The following is a 24,911-nucleotide window of genomic DNA, read 5'->3' on the forward strand; positions in this document are numbered from 1 at the left end:
TCTTCAGAGCACTGCACTACTGTGTTTCGTACACCCAATACGAAATGTTACAACTATTAAAGCAATACAACGTGTCCGACAAGTCTTCGTACCCCTAACACTGAGCATCACAGCTGCTTTCATAGTTACACTATTATTTATTTATTTATCCATATTTTTGAGTATTAGCGGCATTTAGACCGTTAAGCCTGTCACATATGAAAAATAACATTCCACGGTGAGCACATTATACGTGGAATTCGGAAAGAAAGGAAGGAAGCGGGCTGGGACCTGTATGTTATATATCATCTTTGCATTTGCCTGGTGTGAATAAGGAAAACCCAGGGGAAAAAACACTCAAGATGACTGGTCTGATAATGCTGTTACAACTTTTCGATCGAGTGTCTCCAGCAGAAATCGAACCAGGGATCGCTCGCACCAAAGGCGAGAGCCTTAGACTACGCTACATAAAGCCACCTTTCATGGTTACAGATAGCAGCGTCTGGTACTCCTGCGTTCAAGATTACGTGGAGCATTTCAGTTGTGAAGTGACTGCTGATGTAATTGGTTGCAGTTATACAATTGAGGTAGTGGTATGTGTTTGGGTGCACAAACGAATGCACCAGGGTGAACAATATCACAAAATAATGAATGTGGTTTGAGATTGCTTTCGCAAAGACCGATCTGAACGAGTGGGGAAAAAGCCCTTCAGACACTAACTCCTCAGATGCTTCGCAACATGTCAAGAAGAACATGACACGCATACATCTGTGTGTACTGCACGATGGGGCACATACCATAGGTGTTCATTTTACTCCGACCTCACTAACCCTCGCCTTTGCAGCGGCAGTTGGCCCTCACACTCGCTTACCTTCGCTCTCGTGAAGGAAGTTGTCCATCGCTTTTGATCACCCTCGTGCTGGATATTTCTCCTCACCCTCGTGCATCCTCGCCATCGCAGTGGCAGATGGCCCTCGTCCTCGATCACCCTCATCCTCGCGAAGGGAGTTGACCATCGCCCTCGCCCTGGTGTTGGGAATTTGTCCTCGCCCTTGCTGTCGAAGTTTGTCCTCGCCCTCGTGAAGGGAGTTGACCATTGCCCTCACTCGCCCTTGCCCTCGTGTTGGGAATTTGTCCTCGCTGTCGAAGATTATCCTCGCCCTCGCGAAGGGAGTTGTCCGTTGCCCTTACCCTCGTCTTGGGAATTTACCCTTCCTCTCCCGCACCCTTGTCCCCGCTCTCGAAGTTAGTCCTCGTTCTCACACACCCTCACCCTCGCGTCATTGTGGGCGAGAGAATTTGAGGATGAGGGTGCTCTCGAGAGGGCGCCACCGTCACAAGGATCAATAACTCTGGCGCACATACAGATCTACTGGATACGTAGTTCGTGTAAGTAAGTACTCAACTACAGTACGTACTAAATAAATAAATTAAATTACACTAACATTACTCTCTGTGGTACTAAACCTAGAAGTACGGGGACTTCTCGAACACACTGTACAATTACAGAACGAATGCTCATTTTAACATTGATAAAGAACGTTAGGTTTTGAGAAAGTAAATACTTTACCTTTGGATAGCGTGTTGGTTAAAGCTGCGTAGTTCTCTCTAAGTACTCTTTGTTTCTCTTTATTAAATTGATCTTTAAGTTTATCAGTTGATGTCGCTGTCAAGATATAGAAAACAAATTAACAAAAGAAAACTTCAGTTGAATAGTTGTTTTGATGAACACTATACAGTTGTTTACAAAATTAACTAAAAATTAGTACAGATAGTGGACTAAATTACGAAATTGAATGTAAATATCTACAGAGTACAGACAAGAGTTCTGATCGACAACTTGTAGTCACTATTGTGTTGCTACCCTGATATCTACAGGACCTCCAGTTATACTACACACGATGGTATGGTACTATTACAATGTTAATATATCACATCAAACGTGGCTCCAGAGCCCATTACCTCAATTCTAAGATTAAGCTCCATGGTACAAATTGTAGCATATTTTCTTTAGGTTAACGTCCCACGATCATGTTCCGAGGCTAAAGGATAAGTTGTTGGTAATAATGAACGAAATTGTGGAATGAAGGAAGTGGGAAAATCCCGAGAAAATCCACGTACACGGTGTCTGTTTACCACAAAATCCACTTGACGCCAGCAGAAATAGAACCAAAGATAACATGCATTAGAAGTGAGCGCTCAATGAGTAAGCTACCGCGGCCTCGCTGCAGGACAAAGCCTCCAGTATGAGTGAGGCACCCCAACATTGCTTCTTTAAATTGTGGATTGGAGACAGCAAGAGAATAATTTTCTTTTGCTAATGTTCGTCTTGATACGCAATTTAGTAGCTTTAAATTTACAAAGGTCGTCTAGTTTAAGGCAACATGAACAGTGCTAAAGAAATCCTAGCATGAATTGTTTGATTGTTGTCAAATACAAGAACTCAATCCTTGAACAGCAGCGAACACCTGTTCGATTCAGTTAGTTATCACAGTTTGAATATGAAAACTAGTCTGTCCTTGTTACAAGTAAGTTTTTTATCGTTGAAATTAGAAAGAAGTTTCTTTTTTAAAAAATAACAAATGTAGAAAGAATCAAAAAATAAAGATAAAAGAACTAGTTGCACTGAAATTGCAAACTGATATATTGAGATTGAAGCTCGATATTGTATTCTGTAAAAAGGATAACAATCTTTTCTCTACACGTGTATTTGCTTTATCTTTCATTAACATAATAGACTATTACTTAAAAAAAACATACACAACAAGATTGTATTTGTAGTGTTTAAGCTTTTCTGAGTGCGAGTACTCTTTCCCTTCCCTTCGTTGTTCATGATGAAGTAGCATACTTAAAATAGTGGCTTTTAAGATTTGTTCTTTCTGGAGAAAGGGGACGGCAAGTTTACTAGGGCCGGCCCTGGTTATTTGTTTATTCAGCAGACAAATTCGAAAATTTGTTTAGCTCTATTCAGTAGTATTTTTCCGTAACCAATAACTTAATTTCGGATTTTTTAAAAGACTTTCGTAACTAATTTCCCTACGCGTAATTAATTTTTGGGGACTTTCGTCACTTTTCCGTGTGTTAGGCACCCTGTGCCCAGATCAGATTCAGATTTATCTACTTCAAAATAGTTCCCTCCACTATTATACATCGTTCCCAGCGTACCTTCTACTGCTGGAACGCATTTTTTGGAACAGCCTGAAGATCTCGCAGCGAATTTTGGGATTGTCTCTTCTATGCATTAGAAATGGAAACTTTTCAGGGTGGATTTTAACTTAGAGAATAGAAAGAAGTCTGTAGGTGTTAAATCAGGTGAGTAGGGTGGCTAGGATTTAACAATTGCATTGTTCTTCGTCAACAAATTCCCTAATAAGGAACGTCGAATGGCTAGAAGCATTGCCAGGGTTTAGCATCCATGTTCTATTTTCTCAAGTTTCTGCTCCTCCCTCCTCCTCAAGCTTCCTCATAATCTCCTTTAAAAGCTTTTATTATCTATAAATAAAACTTTGTTGATGGTTTGACTACGCGGGACGTGTTCATAATAAACAACATCACAAAAATCTACGAAAGCATAAAAAATCTCTAGTGTCTAAGCGACTCTTTCACGGGTGTTTTCTTTTTTTTCTTTTTTTTTTTTGCTTTAATTTATTTTTCCATCAATTGGGATGACTGTGCATTTGTTTCTGCTGTGCTAAAACCCGTGCTGTGTAAAAAGTTTCTTATATACTGTTGTCAGCCTGCGAAAAAATGTGTAATTCCACCCATTTTGTGTCAGTAATGTCAGTTTCAGGTCTATCGAAACGTTAACTCCTTCCAACCTGGTTATTAACAATGAAACTGGATACCCATTCATACTGTCAAGCTAAGCTTCACTAAATGATCAATCTCTTTCTAAAGTCTCATTCGAAAGAGCTAGGTCGAATGGTACGTAAAAAGAAATTATTCCAGACGTTTGCTTTATTTAGTCTTTGCAGACTGAATGGATTTATAATGGATATGTGTACCGGTACAAGAATTATAGTACACTAGTAAAAAAACTTATTCTTGTGTCCACTTGACATCTAAATAAGTAAGTTTGCCTTCCATTTCATTTTCTACTGTAAATCACGAATTACTAACAATACTACTTGATTCTTTCGGTAAAAAGGATAAATAAAAGACACTCATAGAATGATTATTGGTACGATAAAGTATTAAAGATACGTTGACGACATTTTCTAGTACAAAGATAGTACACAGTTTGATTTTTACTGACCAGAAAGTAACATAATTGCCATTCTCATATAGAAATATTAGTCACATTGAAAAATATTCTAGATGTTTTTACTTCAATAGCATACAGTGTAAAGATGTCGGTTTAAATATTAGCTGTATTCAATAAGAATAAATTTAAAAAAAATATTCATGTTTTTTACTTGGAATAAACATTAGTTGTATTAAATAAGAAACAAGAATTTTAGGAGTGATAACAAAAAAGCATCAAAAGATTGCGATCTTGGCCAATAATTAGTTTTTGAATCAGGGGCCACATCATTTTTGAACGGTCCCTAAATTCAGTTTTCGTATTTTCTACGGAATAAGCACATCATACTAAGTAAGCGATAGTATGGGTTTGGCTACACTATATGTAGTTCTCCAGATATAAGGCATACAAGAAAATGTTTGATTGAAATATATTGGATGTTTTGATCCAAAAAGTATCCATAGCACTTTTATGTAAATAATATATATTGACGAGATGTTGGGATAGGCAGTACCTGTATTAAATAAGAATATATATTAATAACGTCTTTTCGCGAATAACTTACGTTGATGAGCTGTTGAGTTAAATATTACTTGTATTAAATAAGGAAGCATAAGTGTGCACTGTGTTTTCTTGGATAACATGCATTGTTGAAGTACTGGGTTAAATACGACTAAAAATAGAAATAATTTAGAAAAATACTTACCATTGCTAAAGAAAACTTGAATTCCACAACTAGACTTTTTCTGTAAGTTCTTTGTTAAAATTGCTGAACTTACAGAGTCCACTTCATCTTTGGTATTTCCTGTACATCTTCTCATTTTCGTGGCGTACAACTTGCTATATTCTTCCGCTATCCATTCAGCTTCACTAAGACTTGATACATAGTTATGACGTGTCATAAGAGCAATGAGGGAGTTCTTGAGTTTACACTGTTTACTTGAAATCGAGTCATCAACCATTTTCTCTTCTGTTTTACTCAGCGTTTTGTGATGACACGCGTACTTATCCGTACTTATTGGATTATTCGAGGGGCACATCTTTGAATGGGACTGCACATGAACTGTTGGAACATATGGCGAATCTTCTGGCACAGTCTCCATACGAGGTTTCGAGTTGAGCATACTAAAGCTTGTTTTGTAACGTGAAGTGGTTTCATCGGGACCAGTTTCAAATGAATTTGACAAAGTATTCTGAAAATGAACTCTATTCAATGAGTTCGTTTTCCACTCACGTGTTCCAAATGAACTCTTGCTTCCTAACAGTTCCTTTTTTGCAAAAGGAGAGATCGTATACCTTTTAGAGAAGCTTCTCTTATCACCTGAAACAGATGTGGCCGATGAAGAATCTGTATGTGACAACGGAGAACTATTTTTGTCACTCCAAGAATCATCAATCATTTTTCTGTCCGAATGGAAATCTGGAAACGGTCTACATTTGTCCTCTGAAGGAGGCGGCCTCTCATGTTCAGCTGGAACTGGTGAAAAAGGATTTAAATTAGACAGCTGCACACTGCATTCAGATAATTTATCTTTTAGTGATTTTAACTCGACCAACAGATTTCTACCCCGCTCTTTCTCATAAGTAAATGTTGAATTCATAATGTTCGCCAACTGATTGAATTCTTCCGTTATGCTTTCACTAACAAGCGATTTCTTTAAACGTGTTCTATCAACGTTGTATTTCTTAGCTACGTCTTTTTCTTTACGGGCTGCTTCTCTATCTTCTTGAACTAACGCTTCACCGTATCGCTTCTTTCGTTGTTCAACATTTGGAAAATTATTTGACAGTTTAAGCTCTAAATCTTGTATCAAACTTAAAATACCATTCTTGGATTCAGCATTCTGGGATGAATCTTCTTCCACCAAACTATATAATTCTTCTAATTTCTTAAGTAGCACTTTCAGATTAGGATTTTCACTAGAAAGCCTTGATACTTTTTTAATTAAACGATGCAACCCGCGTAATAAAGTTTCACTTTTCTCAGTAGTCGTATGTTTGCGAGAGTTTTTTAATTGATGGTTATCTCCGGTCAAAGCGGAGAACTCTTCTTTTAATTCTTTTTCAACCTGAGTTAACGTCTCATATTCATCTTCGTCTTGAGTACTTTCATTGGGGTTTAGTTCTTCAGTTTTTATTGCTGCCTTTACAGAAGAGAGATCATCTTCCAATCCTAATTCAGACCTGTATTCAGTGCCTTCTGGGCTTGTTTCTATCACAAACCCATTCATCTTTCGCTTGTCATCTGATTGATATTGTCTTGTTTCAGTTTCAGCTTCCGATTGAAACTGTTTAGGTTCGAATGCTACCCGTGACTCAAACGGCTTCATTTCCGGTTTCATTTCAGATGTCAGCTCTAACTTAAAATGCTTAGCTCCCTCCTCAAATTGTTTCATATCTTGTATCACATTTGGTTCAGGCTGTTTAACTTCTGTTTTCCCTTCTGAAATAAGCAGTTTATCATCTGGTTTAAGTCGGTTAACTAGAGTTTGACTTAATTCTCGGTTCTCTTTAGGTAGAAATACCTTCACTAATGGTTGATTAACGTTCGTTCCTTCCCCTACTATGTACCCCTCAAATTCTGTTTGCGTTTCTTTAAATTCCGCTTTAGGTTTTAACAAACACTGTTTAAGTTCTAGTTTATTGTCCGACTGAGATTGTTTCGTTTCTACCACAGTTTCTGGCTGTAATCCTTTTAATTCTGGTTTCTCACTTAGCTGAAACTCGTTCCTTTCTAGTGCAGCTTCTGATTCCAAATGTTTCACTTCAGATTCCAATTTAATTTCTAACGGAATATGTTTTTCTTCTGACTGAAACCTCTTTATTTGCGCCAAATTCGGGTGTCTCTGCTTTGTTTCTGATTGGAAACGTTTCGGAGTTGGTTTTCGTTTCAGTTTAATATGTTGTTTGTCCAACTCATTTTCATTCGGCTTCGAACTTAAGTTGTACTCTTTCGTCTGTGTTTGAAGCAAAGACGATTTTGATCGTATCAATGAGACACTGATATTGTCAACGGAAGAAACATTAAAAAGGTCTGACACGTCAGTTAAATGCTGTAATTTAGAATTAGAATAAATCTTTTCGACTTGAGGACGTCCATGCTGAGGGAAAACACCTAACTCTTTTATAGAATTCTCTGTGACAGAAGTAACAATTGTGAAAGTAATAAGCGTGGCAGCAGTTTTCGGCACAGCATTTGGTAGGTCTTTTATCGCATCGCACTTGTAATCATTATTAAGAACATCTTTTGGTAGTTTAATATCTTCAGCAGGATTATTATTAGTAGTTATTAATTGTTGTTCATATGAAGGATTTACTTTCTCCGCATCTGGTTGCTTTGAAAAGTTTTTTTCCTGTTTCTCGCCCTGGTCTCCACAACATTTGTAATCATTATTAAGAACATCTTTTGGTAGTTTAATATCTTCAGCAGGATTATTATTAGTAGTTATTAATTGTTGTTCATATGAAGGATTTACTTTCTCCGCATCTGGTTGCTTTGAAAAGTTTTTTTCCTGTTTCTCGCCCTGGTCTCCACAACATATTCCAGCTGCAGTAGGTAAAAATAATACATATTAAGATACGCATTTCAACGGACTATTTTTAATTAAAAATCAAATCTGTTTACCTGAATGGTGTGTCGTGGCGTTTGAGAACGCTTCGATATGTCATCGACTTTATTCCTGTCAACTTTAACCATTATGTTATTGTTCCGGAATTATTTCTTGAACGGGTACTTAATTCATCTTTGGTTTTCTTCTGGTATGCAACAAAGAATATATCTTCAGCAATAAGAAACAAGCAAAAAGGCTAATACTCACCGCAAAAACAGCAGAGTTTTCTTCTACATATAAGAAGCGCTTTTGGAAGAATCTTCCTCCATTGTCAGCTTACTTAAAGTTCAAAGAGGATTTAAAAATATAAAGGAAAATGTGGAAGGGCAAAAAATGGTTAAAAGGATTAAGTAATGTAAAACACAAATCTTCTATCAAAAATTAAACACATGGTAATAGGCACTCACTGTTATTGTTCACTGTTGTTCGCTGTTCTCTTTTCTTGCTTTCCAGATGGCGCAAGTATGTGGTAAAATGATTACTCCAAATCATATTTTTTTTCTCAATGGCGAAAGTATGTAGGAAAACGATTACTCCAGATTATATTTATTTCTCCATACTTTCGCCATCTGGGAAGGAAGAAAAGAAATACAGTGAACAATAACAGCGAACGCCCATTCACATGTGTTTAATTTTTGACAGAAGATTTGTGTTTTACATTTTTTAATCCTTCATGTTTTAAGCCCTTTTTGAATTTTAAGTAAGCTGAAGATGGAAGAAGGTTTCCCATTCTTCCGCGCTTCTTACATGTAGAAGAAAACTCTGCTATATTTTTTGCGGCGATTATTAGCCTTTTTGCTTGTTTCTCATTAAATATCATCACCGCTCACAACATTGTGATACACAGTGTATCCTAAAAGTAATGGCGAAAAATAAAACCACATATTCCTGGTACCAAAACAAGAAAAAATATTTACATGACATATAATTCGGAAATGGGCAGGGGCGAAGCTAGACAGCTTCGAATGTGGAAAAAAGGAACTTCACACCTGACAACGGTATAATAAAGGCGCTAGGAAGGAGGGTTCAGAAAGACATAAAAGTCATATCGGCTTAACATGTTAAACGTGTGTTACATAACTGCGCTAGAGATTCTCCATATGTCATTTAGGGATTCAACGAATGTCTGTATGGTAGGGGTAATGGAACGGTGCACTAAAGATGGAAACCATACAGAAAAAAGTTGTTATCCATGGCACGATTGCACGCAAATGTACAATGGGGGTCAAAGCAAAGACCATTGAGCATGGGTGCATAATCTTAGGGAGCAATGGAAAGTAGTATACCAGATAGAAACTTGCAGAGAGAGAGAGAGGGTAGAAATAAGAACAAGTGTAACTAGTCGTGTAATGTAATGAAATAACAGAATTCACAACAACGTACTGTATTTGTAACGTAGTATCTTACACATAGTACCACACAAACTACTAAGTCATACGTGCTAACAACAAACATACTTAAAGAAGATGTTCAAAGTGCTGTTCTCCCACATCTATGGAACTTGCTAATCGTGAGTTTCAAATGCATTCTATTACTCCCGGTGTGTTGCGTAACTGTTCATACGCATCTTCAATGCAATTTTGTAAATCGGAAAGTTCCTGTCCCTAAGTGTGAAGTTCCTTTCCTCCCACATTCGAAGCTGTCTAGCTCCGCCCCTGTCCACTTCCGGACTACAAGTCATATAAACTTTTTTTTTCTTGTATTGGTGCCAGAAAACTGTTTCATTTTTCGCCATTACTTTTGGGACACCCTGTATATCTTCAGCACTTCGGCCGCTTCTGAAATAAGATAATTTAACTAAAGAACACTACACACTGAATATAATGAGGTAGCTGCTATATTTGACTATAAAAATAGCAATGTTTCCATTCCTATTGGTACTGAACTATAGAGCGTCTCACCCTTAGATTGAAGTACAGGAGTAAATGGCAATGCTTTTCCTTATGTCCATTGTTGCCAAACTTAGCCTGAATTTTAGAAATAGTTTTTTCTTGCTAGATATGGATAGATTATTGTAGAACATTGTATTCCCTACCAAATAATATGTTTTTCTCATATCAAAAGGAATTTCCAAGTATTGAAATAAATTGAAATAGTGAAATCTTGCTAATGGCAAATTCTAACGTAGCGTTAAATATATAACGTTATAAGTTCTGAACTATAAAATATACAAAGTTGAAACTTATACAGCTTTAATACCACATTTGTTACCAATGTTGGGAAAGTTTGCATTCAAAAAAAGTTTTTGAACTTTAAAATAAATAAAATGTAAGAGAAAGTGCGTATACTATTGCAACGCAATGTCTAAAAAGTAGACCAGTGAGAAACTTTTTTAATTTTTCATGTTAGATAGGGGTGCAAAGCGACAAAAATATTGAGTAATGATTGAAGTTATTTTTAAAACAATTCGCAGGTCGATATCTTTCTTTATTTAGGTTTTATGACTTTTAATGTTAAAGAATCAACTTTCCAAACTGACCAGAAAAAAGGCAGTGACAAATCTGGCCAATACTATTTTCCTCCTAATGTCTGTTTTAATATTACTGATGTAGAGTGCCGTGCTATACCGACGCGTATTCACTGTTGATGCTATGTGAACACGAATCTATTGTACCTCTTGGCCTATGCTGCTTAACGGAAGGATGACCGCTCAAAATCGTATCCTGGACCACGCCTGCAAGAAACATTGCGTCGATTCCACTCAATCTTACGTTTCACTTACTTCGCTCGTTTTCCTTCAGTTATATATATATATATATATATATAGGGGGCGCGGTGGCTCAGTGGTAGAGCGTTCACCTCTGGTGCTTGGGGTCCCGGGTTCGATCCCAGCCCCCGCCAAGTGAACTTTGTGGTGGACAAACACCGTGCTCGTGGGTTTTCTCGGGGTACTCCCGTTTCCTCCCACTTTCTTCATTCCACCATTTCACTCATCTCTCATTATCACCGTCTCCTTTAGTCTAACCGGCATAGCCGTGGGACGTAAAATTCAAAGATTTCATTTCATTTCAGTTATATATATATATATATGACTAACATTCAGACATACAGTTCTTACTTTCTCTCTTCCAAGAAAGATAAATTTCAATTGCGGGTGAATAGTAAGTATGCAGACACTTGAATCAGGGTAGTAATTCAGTTAGCAATAACATAAATCACAAAAATGCAGTTGATACTCAAACAAAACCAACTGTTTCCTCAGAAGATCCAGTACCTAGTGAAGAGGACAAAGCAGGCCAATATCTCTTAATAATAAAACTCCTCACTCACTGGTGATAATAGAAAGTTATTAGTTTTTGTAATTGATTCATTTACAGTTCTCACATGGTCCCTAACGTCTTTTCGAATGCTGACAATTTTGACAATAAAAGATGCTTTCGTTTGTAATACCACTTTTCTTATTCACTTTGGATACGCAAATAAAGATGGAAAAAAGCGTTCATAACTTCATGAGCTCATAAAGCAGAATGAAAAGGCTCTTTGTTCTTTTCCCCTTTGTTTCTTTAGGAAGAATGAAAGAAACAAAATGTATTTTCGGAGAGTTTGATAATTCTATTTGGTTTGTTTCCTCGCCCAACGAACTGTATTTTGTTGCCTGTCACTATACGTGATTTAAAGTCACAACTTATGCGTTTGTTTGAACAGACTTAATAAGGTTTCTTTTCATTCTTCTGTTTCCAGACTGATATTGTGTGTCTGAGGTGTCAGAAGTGATTATAGAAATCAGGGCGGTTCAGTTCCTATTCACCATTACATTTGGAGATTGTTGAAATATTTAAAATATTTGGTGTGTCGTGTCAATAATATTATACAGTATTTACTATATTGTTTGTCATGGAGAGTAAAGTGCGGAAAAGACGTTAAATTGGGAGGCTGCTTGGAAGAGAGCGTCAAATAGTGGTGGAAGTGTTTAAACATTTTGCACAAAGTATGAATGTTAGTTCTACAGTAAAAGAAGCTTCAAGAGCTACAGGATCTCAGAAAGAACTATTTACGCATTACGAAAGGAAGAGCAAGAGAGAAAATTGACGACTTTGCGAAAGTCAAGCAAAGAAGAAAAGGACTACAGAAAAATGCAAGATCGGTGATCTATGATGGTATTGTTCAGAGTGGAGTGCGCTATTCGCTCGTTACTTTTCGCAAATATAACTAAATGCTCTTTTAAGAGATGTAAACGAAGACAAAATCTTGCCTAATTTATCAAAAATCAATTGCGTCGTTCGACGGGTTCCGTCGGTAACTCATTTAATGAAATACTTTAAAAAAAATAAAATAAAAAAACCTGGAACAAGAATTATGGAAGGCCGATGAAGAACGTGTTCTCATAGAACTATCATTATCATCATCATCATCATCATCATAGCGCTAACATCATCATCATCACTATCTTCACCAACTTGATCGTCGTCGTTGTTACCTCAACAATGTTCTTCGGGTTTTTAGCTACAGACTGAATACATGCAAGGGAATTTACCTTTAAGTGGAAGCAGTGATAGTGATTAAAAGGTACTAAGCATGCGTTTTTCTTCTTCTTTTATTTTAAATTTACATATCTTTCGTTAATATTCACAAATGCATTTATAATTTCTATTATAGTGCGATGTTTCATTTAGACCCCTGATATTTGTTAAAATATCATACTGTTGTTCCGCGGGGAAAATCGAATCTAAACCATCGGAAGAGGGGAGCAGCTGCCTTCACAATGTACTTTCGATGTAACTTTTGTTTGACAAACGGAATTGGATTTGCGATTATCTTGCGTACACAGACGAAAGAGCATTCTCATACATCATAGTTTGTCGTCATGTATCACTATCACCCTATTCCAGTTTTCACTCTCATCCAACTTCAGTAGCAGTATCTTACCTATTAGTTATAACCAGGGGTGTAGCCAAGGGGGGGCCCATCGGGGCCGGGCCCCCCCAAATGGTTTCCTGGCCCCCCAAATGACCAACTTTTAAAACATCATAGTAAAATTATCTCGCTTCATTCATTTAAAAGTAACAAAGTTTATTGACAATTAATAATTTATGGTAAAATAGTATGGAGAAATATTGTTTTTCCATACCGATCGAAAAATAGTATAGTATCTCTTCCTTATACCGATCGAAAAATGGGATACTTTTTGTGACAGCAGATTGCACAATTTACTGTGATTTATATTTGACAGTTTGAAGACAAACGTTTTAACAAGGTACTACAAATACAGCCATAAAACAAAGTACTAAACTGATTTGTAAGTACAGTGTATTTTTATATGCTTTAACGAGTATTTTAAAAGACATAGAGGATGGAAAATTTGGTGAGAAACAATGCTTTTATTCAATTTGGGTTTCATTCGCTCTCTCTTTTATTTCTACTCACGAGGAAACCGTCTTAAATGTAAACAACCGATTTGGCTGGGGTCGGGATTTGTGTTACGGGAGCCCAAAGTAGGAGACACGTATTTTGGCGTTTGGGCCCATACGCAGAAATTTCCGAGATACGGGCTCTCAAAGTGGCCCTACATTCCATAACTAGGAAGCGAATGACGTTACTGGTACAGAATGTTGGCTTGGGTTGGAATATGTTATAATATATCCAAAAGTATGGGACTTGTGTTTGTTGTTAGGTCCCACAAAAAGGAATGTTGAATATACAGGGTCCGATATTGCTAGATTTTCAATAAGGCCATGAAGTTAGAAATACAAGCGAAAAACGCAAACATTCTTTCGCTCCGTTGACACCCTCGTGGTCAGCAGATCCCCCTCGACGGCTCGTGCCAGCTGAACATCTGTTCAGAATTGCATGGGTACCACATATGCCGACTTCATGGCCTTATTGAAAATCTAGCAATATCGGACCCTGTACATTCGACATTTCTTTTTGTGGGACCTAACAACAAACACAAGTCTCATACTTTTGGATATATTATAACATTCCAACCCAAGCCAACATTCTGTACCAGTAACGTCATTCGCTTCCTAGTTATGGCATGTAGGGCCACTTTGGGGCCCCGTATTTCGGAAATTTCTGCATATGAGCCCAAACGCCAAATAACGTGTCTCCTACCTTGGTCTCCCGTAACACACACCCAGACCCCAGCCAAATCGGTTGTGTACAAGTAACGTCATTCGCTTCCTAGTTATAGCATGTAGGGCCACTTTGGGGTCCCGTATTTCGGAAATTTCTGCGTATGGGCCGAAAAGCCAAAATACGTGTCTGCTACTTGTGTCTTCTGTAACACATATCCGGACCCCAGCCAAATCGGTTGGGTACAAGTAACGTCATTCGCTTCCTAGTTATAGCATGTAGGGCCATTTTGGGGCCCCGTATTTTGGAAATTTAATGTATGGGCCCAAACGCCAAAATACGTGTCTCCTACTTTGGTCTTCCGTAACACATATCTGGACCACAGCCAAATCGGTTGTGTACAAGTAACGTCATTCGCTTCCTAGTTATAGCATGTAGGGCCACTTTAGGGTCCCGTATTTCGGAAATTTCTGCGTATGGGCCCAAACGCCAAAATACGTGCCTCCTACTTTGGTCTCCTGTAATATATATCCGGACCCCAGCCAAATCGGTTGTGTACAAGTAACGTCATTCGCTTCCTAGTTGTAGCATGTAGGGCCACTTTGGGGTCCCGAATTTCGGAAATTTCTGCGTATGGGCCCAAACGCCAAAATACGTGTCTCCTACTTTGGTCTCCCGTAACACATATCCGGACCCCAGCCAAATCGGTTGTTTACACTTAAGACCGTTTCCTCGTCAGTGTAATAAAATAATTATGTTTTTTTAGTCACGAATAATAAATAAGTATATTTGTCAGGAAACCGTAAAGAAATTAAGTGAAATTTCAAAGAAAATCAATCTCGTGTAGATAGGTTCTGTATACAATGTCTTAAATTTAAATATAAAGGTAACCAAGAAACGTGTTGTTGCTTTTTCACACACCGCCTTCGAACATCGATATGTCACCTAACCTGGAAGATCGAAAATAGTCCCCATCAGCATCGACGACCTTCTCCCAATATTCTGAAAGGCCATGGATTCCATCGCGGTAGAACATAGTGGGCCGTGAAACGAAGAAGGTATCAGGTAAATATTGGATTTTTACTAGGGATTTGAAATGGCGTCCTCTAATGTGATTGTCCAAAGAATGGAACAGATGATAATCGGACGGTACAATACGCTGGGAATATAGTGGTTGCAATATTATTTCCCAACCAAGGCGGAGAATGGTGTTCTGAGTCATCCTAGCCATGTGGGACTTAGCGTTGTCCCGTAAACGAGAACCCATTTGCAATTCAGAAGTGATGGCTCCGGAGTTTCGAGTTTTTTCTTGAGCACAGCTCAACTTCTGACACTACACAATTGCATTGATACTCTGACCAGCTGGTAGCAGTTCCCGATGCACGATGTACCAAACACACAGAAGGACCTTCTTCTCGTACAGTGCTGGTTTCGGTTTTGAAATCGGTTCATGGGACACTAACTAATGATGACGACGCCGTGGAGCTTCGTATAGGACACACTTTTTATCACATGTTAACGCCCTGTCCAGAAATGGCTCCGAAACAGTAAATAAACACAGGCGACTGCCGCGTTGCCTTCTGACCTGGAGTCAAAATATGAGAGACCCATCGACCCAACTTGTAGTGCTTCACAAGTTGATGGATGTGCTGCCGAATGGTTTCTCCACACACTGAATTGTAGTCCCAGTTCCTCTTTGTACATGTGTTGGTCTTCTGGCACGTGGTGTTTTCGGGTGTTTTGTCATCGTCCTTAAACTTGTTAAACCATCGCTGCAATGTCTGCGTCATCACGACACTCTCACCAAAGGCCTGGCATATCTTCTGTCCCGCTACAGCGGCGTTTGACCTCCATTTGAACTCGTTCAGCATACATGCTCCTATGACGCTCTGTGGAAGTCCCATGTTCCCTCTGTCTTTATGCAAGTTCATGGTGTGTCTGAATTGCCACAACCAGGTAATATGTTGGATATACCTACAACAACAACTGACTTTCGCCTTATCTCCACTCGCATTCAACTCACGATGTGAGGTCCAATTGAACACAGACCTCCACGAAAAGGGACAGAACTTTCTTGGTTACCTTTATAGTTATGCACAAAAGTATAGCGTTTGGTCCCGGGCAGTAGTTCTGGATTAAGCATAATAAAAACTATCTTGAATATAATTTATGGATAATAATAATAATAATAATAATAATAATAATAATAATAATAATAATAATAATAATAATAAGAAGAAGAAGAAGAAGAAGAAGAAGAAGCTAAAATAGTGTTTTTAGTTTTGCAGACTAGCAGCAATACATTTTTTAGCTTTGCACATTGTAGCTGGCCCCCCCTCAAAAACGACGGGCCCCCCCTACACAAACCTGCTGGCTACACCCCTGGTTATAACGTTATTGTTATAAATTTCTTAATCAACCCTCGTATAAACAGCCGCTCAGCGAGACAAAATCCTTGGAAATTAAAAACTGTGAAGTTTTCCTCTCACGAGTGTTTGAATGTGTTGCCCACATCTCTCTTCGCATAACCTAATTTGGAAGAAGAATTCGTCACAGCTTGGCTTTCTCCCCACCTCTGTACAAGCTGAATTGCGAAGCAATGGACTATACGCTATAATTTGCATATTTTGTGATAAATAGTAATTATACATTTTACCATTTTTTAAATGTAATTAATATACTGTTAATAACACAACAACCAATCAATTAGTTCCTGATAGGAGCAACTACCTAAAACCTAAATGTTTTGTAGGAAGTATATTTTGTTATAAAACTGCATTCCTATGCGTCCATTGTGTGGGAAGAGAGTAGCACTCACACAGGGCGAGGAGTGGGACTCCGACGGCCAACAGAGAATGGATCACTTCACATCACTCACCACTTAATTTTATTTATTTCGTGATTATAGTGACATGGAAATTCTCAACGCAACACATGAAACTCACGCAATCACAAGTTTCTCCATATAAATAATGGCCTAGAGAAAGTTTTTTATTATTAAAATACTACGGAAAATTCCAATTGAGAATAAAATTGTGTGAAAGGATGGAATATAGTAATCTACGTCAATTAAAACGGATTGTGGAACCAAAATGTGCCAGGAGTGAAATGATTTGAACGAACAGTGCATAAATTCCTCATCTCCAGTGATCAATGCTTACGTTTTTCGGTCAACTAACTTTCGTAATCGTAATCTCGCGTACGGGAATTGCGTGTCACGATCGCGGATACATACAATACGGACCTAATCAGTTCATCCACAAAAATTGATTTCAGTGTTTGTAAAATGTGAATTGTTTATTATAATTAAAAAGTTTGAAATATACGTATCAAATATATATTCTTCGAGTATTAATTATTACACCAAGTAATATCACTGTGAGAAACTGAAAGTGTACGTGTTATGCAATGATATTTTATGTTATAGGCTAAGTATTGTGCATGCATATATTTTATTATGTTTACAGCTACTGCACTGCCAAGTGATAGTTTTCAGTTGCAGTATATATGGAGTGGATACAAATATTACACCCAATGTCCCCAGAACTCCTTCCTAACCGTGACACTGGGTAACCACCGGAAAGAACAATCAGCTGATTCGGCAGAGGCGAACACAAGGATATACCATGAACACGGTATCAACTTAATGCCAATAATCCATGGTTCGAATCCCAATGTTTACCATTTTTGTTCTCAGTTTGTTAATATATGTACTTGTGGGTTGGTATCATCCAGTCTAAGGGTCTGTTTTCTTTCATGAATAAGTACAAGGACGTTCAGGGATCAAACCCGATACCATTAAATATGTTGTCTCAAACAGTAACCCACAGAGAACGAACCCTATACCCTTATATCTGGCTATTCCGAACAGGGATGGACAAGGATAGAATCCTGATACCCTTATATAATATTCTTTAGTTTGCCGCACAATCGGTACAGGAAATTTCTGTGTGAAACTGTTTTACCTGTCATTTATTCCAATCATACGTTTTCTATTCGTTTCATATGTTCTCTCGATTTCGTATTGCTCCCCTCAAAATTTTATTACAAGGCTTTATGAACCATCTTAAAAGGAAATCTTTAACACACAATTATTAGACTGTTGTTTCGTACCATCCAATTCGCCGTTCCAAGTGAATTTGTGCGAACAGAATGACAAAATAGATGAAAATATATGAATTTAAGAAAGTCTTTATTTACAGACTCAGTCACTCTTTCTGTCTTTCTTGTTCTTTCTCCAGAAGAAAATATACAGCGCGGTGGAAGAAATATGGCAACAGCGCGCTCCATTTACTCTGTACTGCAATCTAAGAGTGAGACGCTCTATAGATACAGATTGTGTTTTACTGTTATTTTAATGAACAAACATGGCAGCCACCTAATATTTAGTGTAGAGTGTTCTCTAGTTAAGCTATCTCATATGAGAAATGGGCAGGCTTAGAAATCTATTAATTTTGACTTTTAAATGTTAAAGATAGGTTTTCTCTCAATACCAGAAGAAAAACATATATAAAGTAAGTAGCAGTGTAAGAAATAATGCCAGAGTAATATCATGACGCCAGACAGTAATAAAGTCACCGAAATACTGCAGCTTTTTCAAACATCACGACGCGCTAATCAGGTAAACAAATTTTTGCTTTTAATAGAAAATGAAATAACATAGTTATATATAGAGTGTTTCAAAACAATACCGACAACGTTCTAGAGGTGATTCCTGACACCAAGAAAAGACAAAAAGTATAGTCTAACCTGGGTGCACAAATGCTTTTTCGGAGCTATAGCCTCTGCCGAAAACATGAAGAAATAAAATATAAAGGTCCATAGTTCCAAACCTATGGAACCTACCGTAGTCGGATCAAGATAACTTGGGAACTAGTATGCGTGTTATCCAAAAATACGTTTCAGAGCCCTAAGGCACTCACGCAACAATTTTTATAGAGGGAGTTTGGCTACAGGCATAGAATATAATTTGAAGTACTCAACAACTACCTGAATAAAAGTTGTTGCGGAAGCACCTTGGGACCATGTGCATGAAAGGCGCACGCACTAGCCACTAGACCTGCCGGAAAAGCCATTTATATCTATATTTCAGTTACCTTTCCATTGTTAAAAATGGAGGTTTTGCACTGAAAATTTCGTTGGATCTGACTTCTTCGGAATTGAGAATTCCCGTTAATTTCTCTGTGATACAATTTTCGCATTTTCTTCAATGAAATACATTTTGTCCTGGATACTTAGCGCTTTCCTATTTATCTTTTACAAGATATTTTAAAGGAAAAAAGACCACCCGACACATCCTTACAATGCGGGATTTAAAAGAACTATTGTAATACATGTAAGTTATCTATATTTTACATGAAAATACGAGGAAAGTCAAAAAGTAAAGGGACTTCTGCAATTTGTCGCACTAGGGTTTGGTAACACTGCTAGTATCCAGTGCTTAATTAATGTCGTCTGCAACACTTCTATGCAACGTGTCACTCTTATTTCGCCGTTAGTCGTTGGAGTGTAGCAGGCCGTTAAACATGGCAGCTCCATTGTTGATCTGCACCAAGAAGGAAATGAGGGCAGTGATTCGCTTTTTGTTTGCGGAATGAGTTAAACCTGCGGAAATTATTCGTCGAATGCAAGAGCAGTATGGTGGCAACTGTTTATTGCGAAGCAAGATCTACGAATGGATAGAGCGTTTCAAACAGGAAAGAACTTCTTTATGTTACGAGGAAAGATTGGGCAGGCCATCGATATCAATGACTGAAGACAATTTGAAAGTCGTTGATGGTATGGTGATGGAAAGCAAACGAATCACAGTGGACGAAATCACCAATTCTTTACACATCAGTCATGGTTGAGCGTATTTCCATCATACACGACAGACTAAATTTTCGGAAAATGTGTGCACGGTGGGTCCCGAAAGAATTGTCAGCGCAGCATAAGGCACAAGGGTTGAACATCCCCCGTAAACGTTTGGCCGACCGTTATCGTCGCGAGGAAGATTAACTTTTACAGGAAATCATTCCTGTAGATGAAGCGATTTACATGGTTGGACCATTGAAGGAAGCACTCAGGGGAGGAAGATTTGCAACCGATCCACAAGTCACTGATGCGGTGCAAGATTGGTTACACGTGCAACCAAAAGATTTTTTTTTCGATGCAATCAAAAAACTTGTGAAACGTTGGGGAAAGTGTGTTGAAGTGCAGGGAGATTATGTAGAAAAATAATGTATGTTTCAGTTTTCTATCATTAGAACAAGTGTACCTTTTCTCAAGTCCTTTTACTTTTTGACTTCTCGTATTATCAAGGCAAGTCACGAGTGACATGGTAATTTTAAAGTTTTTCTTACCTGTACCAGAACTTTTAGATGACAGCTTCGGAGGTAAGTCTGTATTAGAATCGCTATCATCTGACTCTGTAAAATTGGAGAAACTCTCTCTGTAGAACGACTGCACTGTACTATCACTAGTGAGCGATCTAATAGGAATGACTCTGGGATCGAACACTTCAGATGACGACTGTTGACATACCTGTGTATATGTCTTTACATTTTTCAATTCCACAACTTTACTTTCGACTGGATTCTCCGTTGCAACGGTTTGATTACCAGTTTTTCTTTCGGCAACATTCCGAGAGTCTTTGTAACTTTTTACAGCGTTTTTTAAAGTTGCTTTAAGCGTATTTCTCGCCCATGACTGGTACGAATTTGTTTCTAAGTCGCTTTTTAATGTTTCTTTGGTTTCTTTTAAAGAGTTAACAGTTGCTAGATCATGCAGACCACAAGAACACAGACCAGGTGTTAACAAGTGATTCATTATTGGCTGGAGCCCATTGAGCGCTCGATATTTACAATTCACAGTTGAAAGTTTGTCCTCTTCAACTTTCAAGTCCTTCTCCTCTTCAAATGCACCTTTTGAACAGCAGATAAAGCCAGAACTTTCTGAGAATGATACTTCATATTCTTCTAGTGCGGGCCTTTTTAATACCTTAATTTCATCTTTATCATTGGTATTCATCTTCTACGATTTTCTCAATCTGTAACACATTAGAGATCTAGCTTAAATAGAAAACCAATTATAGGACTGTAGTAAACACAGAAAATAAATAAATGTTACAATACAGAGCATTCTAAAAGTCACAACATTTTCCAATTACAAAAATTTTATTAACGTAAGGACAAGCATACTGAAGAGTACCCCGAGGAGTATGTTTGAACGTAGTGCTTTCAGCCACGAACAGCGCTGAAAAACGTATGTAGAGTTACAAGGCCCTCACGTTGCAATTTACTGATTTTTTAAAATGCTTACGCCTATATGTGTAAGTTACAGTGAACGTTTCAGTTATCAGACAACCTTGTTAAAAAGTACTGACTCACGTTGATATCAAATACATCTCCTTGACCATCAACTGTTGCAATTCTGCTTGTCCTTATGTCAACAAACTTTGTGTAAATGGTGAGACATATAGCAATCGATTAAAGTTTGTGTAAATGGTGAGACACAGCAATCGATTAAAGTTTGTGTAAATGATGAGACATAGCAATTGATTGAAGTTCGAATAAATAGTGATATATATATATATATATATATATATATATATATATATATATATATATATATATATATATATATATATATAGCAATCGATTGAAGTTTGTGTAAATGGTGAGTCTATAGCAAGCGATTAAAGTTTGTGTAAATGGTGAGTCATATAGCAATCGATTAAAGTTTCAGTAAATGGTGACACAATAGCAATCGATTAAAGTTTGTGTAAACGATAACACATATAGCAATCGATGAAAATTTGTGTAAATGGTGAGACATTTAGGAATCGATTAAAGTTTGAGTAAATGGTGAGACATATAGGAATCAATTAATCATCCTGAGCTGAGCAAAACGATATAGGTGAGTGTAACACTTATATTTAGTTTTCGAGAAAACGGAGAAAAATTAATCCCTTTGTAAACTAAAAAACTGATGCCGTAGGAAAACCATGCTACTTATTTATTCAGATAAAAGCGATAATCTCATTAAGTTCTTCATTATCTTAAGAAGTAGGAAGACAACAATAAGGCTAATGACATATAGCCTAAAACTATATTAAACTACTGAATTTTAATATCGATATAGGCTTAAATTATCATCTAATCACAACAATAAAGATATACTTACAAAAATTACAAAATAACTTATAATATACTATGTTCCAGGATGCCACTTCGAAATTATAAAACACCATGTTATGCTGTACCTATCTTCTTATTCAGTGTTATCTAACTTATTTAAGACGAGCACTTGGTCAAAAATACATTATAAGCAATCATTCCTTTCTTCAGATGCTGCCTCTTGAAGTACCACATTAACAGCTGAAATTAAAAACAATAAATGTAGTCAGGGCTTACAATGAAGCATTGAAATCGGTGAGCATTTGCGGAAAGATTAACGTAACAATTAAACTTCGCTTATTATTATTATTATTATTATTATTATTATTATTATTATTATTATTATTATTATTATTATTATTATTATTATTATTATTATTATTATTATTATTAATGTTCCGTATGTAAACTACGGTAGACTTTCAAGCAATGGAGGATTTGCAGCGACGCAGCTAGGCTAGTTGTCGCCGGGGAAAGAGCTCGTCTGAGCGCCCCCCCCTCCCCAGACCAACCAAACGAAACGCTCCCCGACTGCACCTGATATTGGCATCACATATTAATTCTCCTATTCCACTTTTTCTCCAAGTGCTAAAGCTTTATTTCAAAATTGTACGACATACTTTTATTTTTAGTACAAGATAAAGCACCAAACTAATTAGTTTTTGATTGCCAAATAATCTGAGAGTAGCATTCTTGATATATTCTTGTACTCTTATCATAATAACTGCAAATCACAATGATTTGGAATTATATCGGGATGTGCATATGTGTAGAATGAGTGAGTCAACAGTCTGTTGTTTTAGAATAGAATATTTAATTATGACAAACAGCCAAGATGTTGTCTCGTGTATTATACTCGGTCATTTTGCAAATCTCTTAAATCGATGTAAGTTAAATGAAAATACAAAAAGCTGGAACAAATTTAACTTTGCGGACTCTTTTGGAAGCAAAGCTTTAAACAATGTCCTCAAAAGATAGCTTTGAAGCTAACTTATCCTCTATGGATATGATCCTAAGGCTGGTGAGTTGTTGTTGTCCTGTTAAGTTTCTGAGGTAATTCTTTTATGATCTTTAGTCTGCTAAAACTCCTTTCCTTGCCTTATAGTGAAAATAAATATTTGCCGAATTTCGCGCCCCCTCAATCCGGGGCCCGGGCCACAAGCTCCGTTTGACCTCCTTAGTTACGTCACTGAGGATTTGATATTTTGAAATTTAAAAATTCTCTGTAAGTCACAGACTGTCATTCTTAAATTCGTCCTGAAGTGACGACAAGTACTGATACTGGTACCGTACATTCTTTTGACAATGATTGTACTAAGAATATATACGAAACGTAAAATGCAACTATTCAAGTCTTAAATCTCAGTTTATCCGTTTTACTTCCTTCTGCAACATCGGAGTTATGAAGGACAAGACATATATTAACACCAGGTTTCAATCCGGTGCAGTTGGTGGATGTACAGATCATGATGAAAGATTAACCATTATAGTATATACCGTTTGCCTCTCCTCCAAGAGAGTTGTATTACACGATCACATCACTGGCCCTGCTGAAATTATAATTTGTGTTGCTAGATGAAACATATTACAAAACCTGAAACCAGGGTTCTTACAAACTGATTCTTAAACCGTTTATCCTGCACCGCGGCATTTAACGATACATAGGTTCACTAATAGAAAATGGTTATAAAGGCTTGGTTAATAACAAGGACAATAAAAAAGACTGTAAACCTTTGTTCTGTAAGTTGAAACTCATGACTCTTGTTAATTTGTATATATATATATATATATATATATATATATATATATATATATATATATATATATATATATATATATATATAGGGTGTTTTAAAACAGCACCGACAACGTTTGGGAGATGATTCCTGAGATCAAGATAACACAAAAAGGATAGACCAACCTGGGTGCACAAATGTTTTTTTGGAGTTATAGGCTGCCAAAAACATAAAAATGAACTTTAAAGGTTCACAGCTCCGTAGTTCGGTCAAGAACTAGTATGTGCCCTATCCAAATATCCATGTTTCAGAATCCTGCTGTACTTGCGCAACAATTTTTATAGACGTCGTGCGTGAGTACTTCAAATTATATGCATGTAGTAAAGCTGCCTCTATACAAATTGTTGCGTGAGTACCTTACGATTCTGAAACATGTATTTTTGCATGGGGCACATATTAGTTCTTAAGTGAAATCTTGACCCGACTACGATAGGTCCCTTTGTTTTGAAGCTATGGACTTTTAAAGTTCATTCTTTCATATTTTCGGCAGCCTATAACTCCGAAAGGAAGCATTTGTGGTGCATCCAGGTTGGTGTATACTTTTTGTCGAATCTTGATGTCGGGAATCATCTCCCAAACGCTGTCGGTGTTGTTTTGAAACACCCTATATCTATCTATCTACCTACCTATCTATCTATCTATCTATCTATCTATCTATATATATATATATATATATATATATATATATATATATATATATATATATATATATATATATATAAATTTTTAGTATATATAAAACAAAAGTACATCAGATATGTAGCGTACACAAGATTATTCATTCATATAATACAAGATCTGCAAAACAAGTTGATATATCGTATAACAGGCTATCAAAAATTAAAAATAGCTATACAATTGGTTCCCAAAGTGGGGTCCACGACGCCTAAAAATCGAAATATGTTGTAATAAAATGAAACTCTCAACTGTTATGGAAGAAGTGTTTTTTTCAGTTACTAAAAGAAAAAAGCAATTAGAAATTATATCTGTGGTTGTAAATTTAAATGTTTTCCTACTTTACTAAATTTCTGCTCTGAAGCCGGTCAACCGTTATGTAGGACTATTTCAAGTGAGAGAGATTCCTTCTTTGTTGGGACATTTTTTTCAAAAGCAG

General features: G+C 37.0%; 1 protein-coding gene across 1 annotated transcript in view; it reads right to left on the reverse strand.

Moving 5' to 3' along the window:
* Positions 1-24,911, reverse strand: part of LOC145672014 (uncharacterized) — a 163,324-nt gene that overhangs the window by 133,541 nt on the left and 4,872 nt on the right. Inside the window, exons 2-5 of the mRNA XM_081741199.1 lie at positions 22,009-22,202; positions 20,187-20,872; positions 4,929-7,769; positions 1,550-1,645 (exon numbers count right to left, since the gene is read on the reverse strand). Coding sequence (XP_081597325.1) covers positions 1,550-1,645; positions 4,929-7,769; positions 20,187-20,853 — 3,604 coding nt within the window. The 5' untranslated portion in view covers positions 20,854-20,872; positions 22,009-22,202. The remainder of the gene's footprint in view (positions 1-1,549; positions 1,646-4,928; positions 7,770-20,186; positions 20,873-22,008; positions 22,203-24,911) is intronic.

This window comes from Thermobia domestica, chromosome 15 (genome assembly GCF_964235325.1).
Source record: "Thermobia domestica chromosome 15, izTheDome1.hap1.1, whole genome shotgun sequence".
NCBI lineage: Eukaryota > Metazoa > Arthropoda > Insecta > Zygentoma > Lepismatidae > Thermobia > Thermobia domestica.